Consider the following 12878-nt stretch of genomic DNA (forward strand, 5'->3'; position numbering starts at 1 on the left):
TGGTTGGTTTTTGTTTAATTTTTGGGTATTTCTTCCCGTGTATAACTTTACTTAGTACATCAATTTGGTACGTTTTGCATCTTTTCTTTGGAATATTTGTAAAAAGAATAAAAACTCTATTAGACTCTTCGTCAGCCTATTGAAAATCCAGCCTTGTACAAAATCAGGTACAACGGTATAAAGATACAAATTTGCATAACATGGCTATTACTCATTAAATTCCCGTTATCTCGTCGAATGCCTTATCCATTCAAGAAACACCCTTCCTTTGTCAACAAGCAGTTAAATAAGGAAATATGTTAGGTAACTATACTATCGGATTAATCTAGCTGTGTTTGCCTTGAAGCGGGCCGGACGGAAACTCAAACAAACTACCGGTTTATACAGTATCCGACACTAATGCTTTACTCGCGCACATTCCTTTTTAGATTAGCTTTTGGATATTTTCAACTTTTAAAAAAAAAAAAAATGTTAAAAAAGTACGTTTTAATTTGGTTTCAAATAACTTCAGCCTCTTGAAGCCACCGTTTCTGACAGTGTTTGCATATACTATAAACCATCACATAAGTATAAAATAACTCGAGAAGTATAATATATAGACTATACTATCGTGCCAGAAAGAGTTAATCACCCTGTAGGTAAAATACATTTACAGTACGCCAGCTCGACGGTAAACCTCTTCAAATAATACTTTTTGGTTTTCGATCTAGAAACAATTAAACAGAGAAATAGATTTCCTATTCTCCTGCAGAATTATTCAGTTATGGCCCTCTATTCACTTTTGGTCAGCTTAGTATTCAGTAGTAATTATTGCCCATAACTATTTCGATACCGGCACAAACCACGTGGTCGGGGTCTATAGATAGCCTATACTCCGATCTATTAAACCTTTGAACCACCCGGGTTATTTTTTTAATGATTAAACAACAGCTTCCTTAGTTTTCTAAGGGCGGATGCGTTATAAAGTTTTATAGAAACGATCCCAAGAAAGAACAAACGCAAGATTGTTTGACTTTTGGGTGTGAGAGGGCTTTGCGACCCAATACTAGGAAAATAAATGTACATCGTATGTATCTATACTAATAATTTAACGGGCGCGTATACGGTAATTACTTCAGGCAAGTTAATGTGATTTATCATATAGTCAGTAGTCTTTGCCAGACCTCTAATTGTATAAACTGAGAGACAGAAACGAACGTCAGCATTGTAAACATATGATCGCAATTACTCCCCTCCCCCCTTCAACCATCCCCACCCTCAAAAGAAACACCGGTACGACTGATAGGGTCGTAGCCAGAAATTTGAAAGGGGAGGGAGGGGGGATTTTAAAAGGGGCATCTCTCATCATGGGAGCGTTATTACACTTAACTGAGCGCCAAGATTTACAAAAGAAAATTTTTGCCCAAAATGCCTGCCACGTTTCAGGAAATAAACAATGATTAGAGTATTTAATCACGTAGCTGATGAACTTTCAGGGGAAAGATTGAGAAGGGTCAGCTTAGCTTCCTTCAACCTGAAAAGAGGGCTTTGATGATATTTTCTGCTTTTAGTTCAATTGTCTTTTTTTTCGGGGTTTACTTAAAAAAAGGCCATTTCCTATGGGCTTCGTCACTATTGACTTTCTTCTGGAAAAGTTAAAAATCAAATCATTGTTGGTAATTAATAAATTTTCATGACACGTTTACACATTATACTCTTATAAATATGATGTCGTTTTCTTCGTGAATATACAAGAGAGTTCAGCCCCATAACATACGAATGTCAAATTTACAACCTTTCATGGTCAACTGAAATTCTAATGAAAATAAAGGTGCATTGAATTTATATGACAATCTGGCCAAAACCGATAGAATTAGTCATAAAATTGGTTTGCAAATGCAAGCAAAAAGTACTTTTAGTAGTTTTTCTGATGGAAAAAAAATGCTATTTTAAAGAACGTGGAATGTGCATTTCTTGCAAGGGCGGCGGAACCGGGGGGGCACAGGGGGCACGTGCCCCCCCCACTTTTCCTCAGGTTAAAAATGTGCCCTTTTTCTACATAAAAATTGAGGTGTCTCAAGTTAGCAAGAGGCCAGGGATTCCAGGGAACCAGAATGAACACTCGGGAAGGGCCGTTTCCGGCCATCTGAGGGGTTTGTAAAACCAAAAATTTTCTTGTACGCTCCGCGCCAACCGATGGTGGCGCTCCGCTCAGATAGTCGTGCGCACAACTTTGCAAATCCTGGCTACGCCCCTGACTTTTAATGAATTTCTGTGGGTCAAACTCAAAGCTATTTCGAATGGAAAATTTTTTGTTAAGATATTAACAAGAAATAAACTCTAATTAGGAAGATTCCTACATTAGCAACTAGCATGATTTCACCTCATTTTGTCTCAAAGAAGACTTGTTCCTTGTTTCCCAATTTGCACATTGGATATTGCAGTGCTAGTATGCATATTTTCCTTGAGGATGGGGGGGGGGGGGGGCGTTGAAGGAGTGATGTGTATACGCAAATAAGATAATACAATAAGAGTTATAAAGGGTACTAAATAGAAGGCTTCATCAGTCGAATCGAATTTTTGCAAAGTGCCCTTTGATGTCGGTGCCCCCCCAGATTAAAAGTGCTTCTGCCGCCCTTGATTTCTTGAGAAATGAAGTTACTAGCAAATGCCATTTCTTTTGTGGAATATTATATAAAGAAAAAATTGTGATGAAAAAGCACAATTTTGTTACAAAACATTTAAACACTTGAATTTGTGGTACAAGAATGCACAGAGGCATGTTTGGGTGATTTTGTGGTGTGCCCCTTCAAATCAAAGTAAGATGTTCCAACGCCCTTCAAAGATTGTGTTCCATCACCATTCCCTCTCCCCCAACCCTCTGAACCACACAGATCTCTTGGTAAAGATGGAGGTATCCAGTTACACGTAAATATTGCATGGTTTGGTCCCGAAATCAAGACAATAAGCTATAACCCTAAAACACAAGATATCAATTAAAATGGAGCAGAAATCTTGAATAAAAAGTGATGCTTTCAATAATTTGCCCTACTTACCTAGAAATACAGACTTAACTAGATTAACTCAGTAGGACACCTTAAATCTCTTAAGCTTTACATATCAACCAAGAGTTTCCTACGAAAAAAGTCACAACAGTTTACATATTGGAAGATACATTACAGATATTGCGAACCGGTTATTAATCATTACAAAACAATGAAGAATGGTTTTTTTGTAAACATTTCTTGGGAAAGGAATCAACTATTTCACAGAAACCTTGACAAGTTATCTGGAAACATCCTTGAATTTTTTTTTGGAAGGTGAAATAGAGCAGAAATAGGAAACTTTTCACAGGAAACAATTCGAAAAGTTATTTCAAGACAAAGGTTCACTGATCTCTCGTAAAAGATTTTGTGGAACAAGTGTGTGTAGACCAGGTGCTTGATCCCACCGCAGGGGGCGACTACCTCCTAAATGTCTAACTACTAGAATTAGTTTAAAGAACTAACCAGGTCAATAGCCTCATTTCATATCTATAAATATATATATATATATATTATATATATATATATACATATATATATATTTGAGTTTTTCGGGTGGTTGGGGGGAGGGAGGGAGTGGGAGTTATGCAAACTGGTGTAGTTTTTACAGAAACTCTCTGTATTTAAGTGTAATGAAGATACCAGTGACTCCCGATGCTATATTACTTTAGTCATCTCAGGTTTAAGTTCATGTTGTCTTTCCCAGTTCTATTGTTTTTTCCCCATTTAACATTACAAGATTGTACAGACACTGACGTTTTCATTTTCTTTACTGAATGATTCCGACTGTATCTATACTATTACAACTGGCACGTAGAAGGTTTGGTTTAACCACTCTTTCAAAAGCCTGTATTTCTAATTTTTTATGAAAACTGACATTGCCAAAAAAAAAAGATTTTTTACATCATTTCATCACCGTAAATTCTAACTTATAAATCACAGGGATTGCTCTTATACATTCAAATACGATGAAAAGTCACAAATGCTTCAAAATGGTTCTTTGGAATGTGAGCTTAAATTTGGCAAATTATAATTGTTAACACTTATGAAATTTCAGCCTCTTATTGTCATTAATAAATGTTCTCCGACCACAAACTCTACCACCTATCTACGTGCTCTATATGTATAACATCTTCTCCGAACCGACGAAGGGTTTTTCTTTGGTTTTAACTCGATCCTGGTTCCGGTGGTTTGGCTTTCTTCGCTGCTTTCATTTTGGCTTTTCGTAAGGCAACCGGATCGTCCTTCTCCTTTTTCTTCTTTGGAGGGTCATCAGGAGGCGGCCCGTCCTCCCCATTCTTCCTATCGTCACTCCCTGCTGCCTTGCTTGAACTCCCTCCTTCCTTACTCTTGTCCGCCGATTGTTCCCCCCTGTCGTCGACATCGTCCGTCTTTCCGTCTTCCTTCCGGACGCTTCCGTCTGCATCCGATGGTCTTCTGGGGGCAGCGGCAGATTTCTTCTTTTCCTCCTCGTCTTTGGAGCCGCTCCTGCTACCGGTGGGCGATACTATTCGAGTGTCCTCATGTCCTCCATTGTTACTGTTATTTACATTTCCTGCCTCTTTCTGGACTTCGCTCCCTCGGCGGGAATCTCTACTCTCCTTGCTTCCGCTTTCCTCCTTACTGCCACTTTTATGTCGTTCCCTCGACGACGGTGGCTTCCCTCCCTTCCCTGTTTTATCTTCGTCCTTTCTGTCTCTCTCTCCATCTCTGGTCTTCTCCCTGGATGGTGGTTTGGTTTTCTCTCTGGCCTCATCTTCTCTCTCCCCTTGGGATGACGGGCCTGACGGGGGTTTGTTCGCAGTCTCTGCTCCAACCTTCTCTTTCTCCCTGGACGCGGGTCTCGATTTCTTGCCCTCCTCATCTCTGGCTTTCTCCGTCTCGTCTCGACTGGCCCTTCTCCTGCCAGAACCTTTCCGATCCCTCTCTTGCGATGACATCGTATCTCTGCTCGCTTTTCGATCCGATCTCTTGAAGACGTCGCCGAGCGAGGCCGCGTGGCTGACGAGCGGACTCATGTTGGTCTTCAAATCTTCGAATATATTCTGCAGGTCTTGAATCTCGTTCCGCCGCTGAAAAATGTTAGGATTATAGAAAACGTGCATATTGCAGTGAGAGCTGAAATCAAACGTGCGACACGACAAACCCAACAGTGCATTCGCCAGAGACGGACATGGTCATGGTTGTTATGACAGTTGCCAACAAACACTCCAAAGTAAAGAGCTTTGCTCTCAAAAGCTGCCTCAAATTTGCACCTTAAAATTTTTGGTTTCTCTGTTTGTTAGTCTGTCATTTTGACAGCAAGATTGAGGAATATATTATTAAGCATTATACAGACTTTTTTCAAATCTAGACCTCCTTCCTGTACAAAGTTCCTTTTTCTTTTGGTAAAACAATTTTTTTTTCAACTTCTTTTGGAAAACTAAACGGCTCTAGTGTTTTCTGCACATGATGAATCAGTCAAAACTATTCAATCTTGGCTTTCCCCCAAAGAGACAACTTCTTAACACTATTTTGATCTAACCAAACTCACAAATATTCAAAGGCAATAAAGAAACAGGTGGCAATTCTTTTGAATGTTATGAAAATATTGCTAAAATTGTTTCAACTCAATTTAAAATTCATACATCACCCCCCTTCCCCCCCCCCCCAATTCCATAAGTAATAATTTGCATCAATTCTAATATCTCAACGGAGGAAATTGTGATCGAAAGAAAGTCAGAGAGAGGGTGCGAAAGAATGAGAAACTCAAAAGTGGTGGTAATTTAATATTTTTTTTTTTAAATCTACTCACTGCTTTGGTTTCACCGTCAATCTTCCTCGATAAGTGAACCCTGACCGTCTGGATGCTATTTTCAACTTTAGTTATTTCTTCACTCATCTGTAATCCAATGAAAAAAATTATATAAATATTAATATTTTATCTTATATTGCTTATATTACAGAGACGGCTGAATTATTTCAGTTAAATGTAATAATAATAGTAAGTAATATTTATATAGCACACAATCAAGCAAAGCTGCTCAAAGCGCTTTACAAATGTATGACCTAAAAACAAATAGTAACAAAGTCCTAAATATTAAATATACAGAACCAATAAGGCATAAAATGTAAAAGCCTAAAAGCAACAATATAAACGATAATACAAAAAGCCGGAAATGCAATAAATATATACAACAAAATAAAGTGTCAGTCAGTGAAGTGTAAGAAAGTTATAAGAAAGCATTGCTACACTGTCTAATATCAAGTAATCTGAATAGTCCCAACCTGGGTAAATTTAGGTCAAGAGCCCTGATGCAAGAGGAATGTCGTATGATGCTAAACCATCCTGGTGTTAAATTTGTATTCAGTTACTGCATGCCATTTTTGAAGTCGATGCCATTTTTTTGTATTTTTGCAAACTTGAAGCAAAACAGTTGTGTTTAATATCATAGCACATTGAAACTTTCCCAGGGTATTTAGAGGGAAAACATAGTCAGGAGGGTGGAAGGGGTATGGGTGTGGGGTGGGGGTGGAGGCAGGAGAAGGTATAATAAAAGAAACTCTTTTCTGGATAGGATGGAATACAAAAGAGCTTCCATACTGTTAACTGCAACATACGACAGACATTTTCCAATTTCTACTTTCTCGTACATTACCACTAAAAACGTCTGTTCAGGGGACCTCATTGTTTTAATCTGTGCTCTTTTAATTGGAAGCTTGAAGTAATATGTGATCACATATTCCTAGACTAGCTGACAATGCATATTTTCGTCCCGAAGTCAAATCATACAATTTATCGAGAGTAGAGATATCACAACCTCTAATATTACCAGACGATACCGTAGCAAATTTTTGTAACCTTTACCTGGGACAGATTATCATAAACATCGCTAAAATACTCATCAAGGATGTGTGGCACTCCCGACAGCTGGGGCAATAAAGAACTTGGGCTATGTCTAGGTCAGACCTAAACTAGTTATCAATGATACCGTCTATGGTCGATCGATCTGTTAATGTGCTTGAACTGTCCCTTGAAAGAGACCAACATTTGGTTTGTCAATGTAAAATGACACAAGGATACAGGACTTCTGGGATTCATTTTTTTTTTTTTTTTGCCACCACAAGCAGCAAAGAAGGAGAAAATTAAATTAACAGAAAATGTGAGTGCAAAATAGCTGAACTTGCAAAACATGTATTGCAACATTTTGAAACTAGGTTGCATATTTCATAATTTAAAAAAAAAAAAAACCAAAAAAAACCCCATGTACGATACAATATTTAGTCTAGAGTAACGAGCATGACATCTTGTAATAAACCAAAGGTATTGTCGTCCTGGAGGGTTTCAGAGAATGGTGATCATAAACAAATTCTTCAAAACAAAGAACAATTTGTGATGAATAAGTTAGTCCCTTGAAAAATTGGTGAGTTTTCAATTTTTGTAACCTTAAATGTCTGTAGTCATGCCCATCAAGAAATACATGGATCGAAAAAAAGAAATTTGGCACTTTTCTTTCATCGGATTATCGATGAATACAGTACTATTTGTTACTAGAGTGTGGTGTGCAAAACTGTGCTCGGTGTGCTGTACTCAGCACTATGGAAGCTCAGAGAAATAGAAAATAATATAGAAAACAAAAAAAGCCAGCAAATTATAATAAAATTGAACATATGTACATCAACAAGAATTCAAAATTTGGTGATTATTTCCAATAGTTAATTCAAAGCTTCCAGCCCCATGCTGCAAGAAACTAATACTTTTGAAATGGATCGCACCTTTTCTTCTTTGAGAAACAAAATTAGCACACGCAAGAACAGCTGTCAAATGAGCATATCAAGACAATACAATTCATTAGGCATAATTAACAAAATTTTCCCATTCAATTAATGAGGAGAATTGTCCATAGAACTTAGTTCCTATTAGGCTGCATGTATGCCATGTAAATTAATTTGATAAAAAAAATTTTTATTTGATTAAATAAACAAGTCGGGAAACAGAAATATGAGGTGGAATAGATTATCTAAATAATATTAATTTTGCTAGGAGATATAATGTAAGCTGTCAGAGTTTGACCATTTGTAAGGTTGTTTTTGAGCAATGTTTGCTGTAGGTTTGGTGAACTTGCTTGAAATCTGTGACCAGATGCAAAAATGGTTTTCACACTCATTGAGAAGAAAAAAATAATAAAACTGTGAGCAAGTTAAGTCAGAACATTGTTCTGTTTGTAAATGTTACAAATAATAAGCTCTCTCTGAACCATGTCAGAAAAAAAAAAAAAAAGTTCTAATATCGGGACCCAACCAATAACCACTGATTAAAACAAGAACTCACCTCTTCAAACTTCTTCTGGTTCTGTAACAGGAGAGAAATGAAACATAAGTGAAATTTCTGACAAACACACATACATATGGATCTACTTTGATATTATGACAGAACCTCAATATCCTCACGAATAAAAAAGGAAATTTTTTTTTTTTTTGCCGTAATGTACAAATTCTTTCATTTTCTTTGAAATTAAATATACCATAACCACTTATGTCACTAAACAAAACAAAACAGCTGTGGAGAAAGGGAGAGGGGTGGGGAGAGGGGTTGGGAGAAGGAGAGGGGGAAATGAATGGTGGTGATAAAAACCCTGCAGTAGATACATTACTGTATAAAAAAAAAATTCCCATGGAACTTGAAAGTACAAAAACCAAGTACAATTTAAAAAGTAATGCCAATCTAATGTTGGCAATCAAGTTTTCAAGCAATTTTAGATGTTAGAGCAGGATTTAGAAACCATCGACCTACCGACTGAGCTATCCAAACCCTTACTTTGTGCTGATCCCCATTGTAGGTCTTTTTCATGTCACTTACTGATTGAAAAACAGCTCTGAAGTAAAATAAAGAGACAACCACCACCACCCCTCTCACATAATTAACCAAGCCCTTTACAAAAAAGGTCTTATCACAAACACCCTCGTCAAGGCTAGCACAACCCTGCCGGCATGTCCTAGAGTCACCCTTCAACTGTCTAGCTACTATTACCACTGTCAAAAAATTCCAATCATGGTTTTATGTCAAGGAGAAAGTATTAAAAGTCTAAAATGTCTCGCAGCCGGTTAAAAGCCTCTCGAAAGTACCTCAAGTACTTCCGGCATCAAAGGCACACCCTGGTGTTTATTTGCAGGTACAAATCCTGCAGTCATAATAAACAACATGACCATCACCAGACACAGGATGAAAATCTCAAGCAGCTCATCATGTGAACCATGAGAGAAAAAAAGAGTCTGGGAATGTTTGCTTTAATCTTTCAAAACCTATGAGAATATGGAAGACGAAGAAAACCAAGAAGATGAAGAAGACGTCTCAAAGGTGAAGATTTAAATTGCTTCCGACCTTTTCAAGTTGTCGATTTTTGCTGGAGGATATGAATGCCTGCAATGTATATACATATACAAATACACAATAGATTATACCACTGCAGCTAGTAAACTCTGATAAACACAGATTTATAGTGCACTGAATGACTTCCTTAGTTCAATCGTTTTTCTAGCTCAGCTGGTCAAATGTTTAGACTATTAAATGCGAGTCTTGACTAAAACACTGTCTCTACTTTCAGAAATTTCAATTTGAACTTTGTTCATATATATATATATATATATATATATTTATATTCTTTATCATTTTCCCTCCCTCTTTCATGTGTGTGTGGGCGTGCGTTTGTTTTGTATTCTGACCGAGGACTTGAACAAAAGAATTCCAGGTCATCGTTTGTGATTTCTAAAGAATCACCACGTCCTCGGAAGAATTCTATTTCATGGGGTATTGTTAAGGTTAGGGTACGTGGATTTGAACAATGGAAAGTACAATGGGGTCCTCGGTCTGAATGTAATACAAACATGCGTGCACATGCAAGTGTGTATGTGTGTTTGGGAGGGTAGAGAGGTGCATTGACAATGCTAATCCATGACTAATGTAACCAAAATTTCACAATTGATCTTTTTCTCTTGAACATAAATGTGACGATAAGTGGTTGTCCATTTAATACTGCCTTTGAAAGGGGTAGGGGCAAAGATCACAAGCAACCTGTCATTTTTGGTTAAGTACCTGCAACTGGTTAATATGCAGGTCTGAAGTGATCGTATCACACACCATTTAAGCCCATACACTAAAATAAAAATATCTGGTGTACTGCATAGCACAAAACCCTCATGCTGTGTGTTTTACTCTTTGGGTACACAACTGTGCAGTACTTTCAATGTTTGTGATAAAGAAGAAGAAGAAAAAATTACTTTCATTACCCTACCCAGTTTCCTATTTTCCAAGCAAATACGCTCGACGGATCGTATTGTTACCTCCTTATCATTGTTTCTGGTTTCCTCTCTCCAGTTTTTCCCAAGGTGTTTAACTTGGTGGGACCCTGCTGGGCATGTTATCTAATGGAAGTGGTTGTTTTACAAGATCAATTGCTTCCAGTGGTGTAGGCCACTGTTATTCTAAGAATGCCATGCCCATGAGATAAAGGATGTATATCTTTGCCATAATGGGGACAACTCCAAAATTTTGGAGAACAGATGATGTTCTAGGACAGAGCAGCTTGACGAGAGAGGCAAAAACTCACATTACTAATGTTTATTTTAGTTGCAACCACCTCTTGTGCTTTTTTCCAGGGGGGGGGGAGGGAGAGAGGTGGTTATGGCATATTAAAAAAACCTTGTTTTGAGTTTAAAGGAGACTAGAAAAATGATTTCAGTGTAAGGCAGTGTTGCAACCTAGTCAGGTCACAAGTCAATTGATATCAAGTTAACCTGAAATTAAATGATTTTTTCATCTAGTCTAGTGACATGTCATTTCATGGGATCAGGATATCTCAAACTCAGGTGATTACATGATGTGGTGGAACTACCACCACTCTTACACTTATGAGTGTAAAAGAAAACAAAATGATGCTTATTTTCAATATTGTATTTTGAAAAGATGATGATGGTGTTACATAAATTGTATAACTGATTTTGAAGGAGACTAGAAGAATGATGAATTCAGTTTTTTTTTTTGGCACTTTATGCTTCTGTTTTATATATCTGTTTATTTATTACTGTCATGTATTACTGCTATAAATCAATGCTTCACATTAATATTTCATATTACTGTTGTTACTTACTGTCTTGTACTACTGATTCATATTATTGTTTTGTACTACTGCTTCATATTACTGTTTTGTATTATTGTTTTGTACTACTGCTTCATATTACTGTTTTGTATTATTGTTTTGTACTACTGCTTCATATTACTGTTTCATATTACTGTTTTGTATTACTGCTTCATATTACTGTTTTGTATAATTGTTTTGTATTACTATTTCATATTACTGTTGCAAATGACTGTCTTGTACTACTGCTTCATATAACTGTTTTGTATAATTGTCTTGTATTACTGTTTCATATTACTGTTTTGTGTTATTGTTTTGTATTACTGTTTCATATTACTGTTTTGTAATACTGTTTTGCATTGCTGCAAACAGAACACTGTACTTCAAATACTGCAGTACACTGTACTTTACTGACAAAAGGAGGTTGGACTATCAATCATGACAAATTGAGTTTTGAAATTTATTTAATACCACAAAAAGAACACTGGATGATCTTACAGACAGTGGTGGTCTTCCTCAAAAAATTCTTCATTTACGAAACATCACCTACTGTACCAATATTGCATTCAGTGTGTGTGTGTAGTTTGATGATGAACAGGCAAAGTACAAGCTTCTTTAAAATTAACGTCAAATATCTTGTCCTGGGATGGATTTAGATCAGTCAACGCCAAATTACGAAGTCTATCTCCCGCAAAATCAACATTCACAGGACAAGGTCGACAGGTCATGGGATAATAAATACAAACCAACTGACCAGCAAAGAAGGTGTTAACTACTTCCTGGACAAATAAAAACATGTAACACTTCAGACTAAATTACTCTAAAACACCTTTAACAACTTCCCACAAGCTGTTTGGCTTGTTTGTGGAAGGATGGGATCTCAGATGTTATCCAACTTGTTACCACCTAACAAAATTGAGACTTTTCTTTGCAAAACATTCAAAACAGCAAATGGTGCAACATTACGACTCAAACCTCAGTACAGCAAGCAAAAAAATACACAAGAAGTGGCTTGGATAGATTTTTCAAAAGATAATTCTTTTCACCTAGGTTAACATAGAACTTAAATTAGATGTAAACATAAAGTTACCTCTAAAACGTCCTTGCGATCCTCATATTAATAGTTTAACTGATAGATCAAGAACATTTTGCGCCCAAAGTCAGGAATTTGACATATCTAAAACCACAATGATCTTTCCAGGTCTGGGGGTGATTTTCACCATTTCCAGGACTTTACCCATGAACACTTTCTTGACCATGTTATTAAAGTATATCTTAAAAGTTTAAACTGATCTTTTAATATACCCACGCCTCTAAAGTAAAGCCTGGACTAGACCTAAAATTTAGTCTAACTGATTCAAACATAAATTCCATGACTTTTAATGACATTCTGTTCAAAACACCACATGTTTTTCAACAACTTGACCTCATAGAGAGAGGACATCCTGTTTGAAACTTGGTAATTAGATTAACCGATTCCATTACATAGTATATCTCAGATATTTCTGTGATTTCTACTCATCAGCATATAAACAATGTAAATAGTTTCTCAATTTCATTCAAGACTTTCATGGCTGCAAATATCATGATTCCATGATATATCCATGACTTCTGATGAGATTCTAGCCAGATAGGCAGTTTACATTCATCACTACTCATGGAATTCTGTTTATACACAGAAAAGCGGATTACCTGATTCCATGATTTATGCATGATTTCTCATGGAAGTTTGTTTGTAGCC

General features: G+C 36.8%; 1 protein-coding gene across 1 annotated transcript in view; it reads right to left on the reverse strand.

Moving 5' to 3' along the window:
• Positions 1 to 434: 434 nt before the first annotated feature.
• The window catches only part of LOC139959478 (uncharacterized), a 37434-nt gene continuing 24990 nt past the window's right edge, over positions 435 to 12878 (reverse strand). The window contains exons 17-19 of the mRNA XM_071957136.1: positions 8335 to 8355; positions 5818 to 5904; positions 435 to 5095 (exon numbers count right to left, since the gene is read on the reverse strand). Coding sequence (XP_071813237.1) covers positions 4190 to 5095; positions 5818 to 5904; positions 8335 to 8355 — 1014 coding nt within the window. The 3' untranslated portion in view covers positions 435 to 4189. The remainder of the gene's footprint in view (positions 5096 to 5817; positions 5905 to 8334; positions 8356 to 12878) is intronic.

Source organism: Apostichopus japonicus, chromosome 19 (genome assembly GCF_037975245.1).
Source record: "Apostichopus japonicus isolate 1M-3 chromosome 19, ASM3797524v1, whole genome shotgun sequence".
Classification (NCBI taxonomy): domain Eukaryota; kingdom Metazoa; phylum Echinodermata; class Holothuroidea; order Aspidochirotida; family Stichopodidae; genus Apostichopus; species Apostichopus japonicus.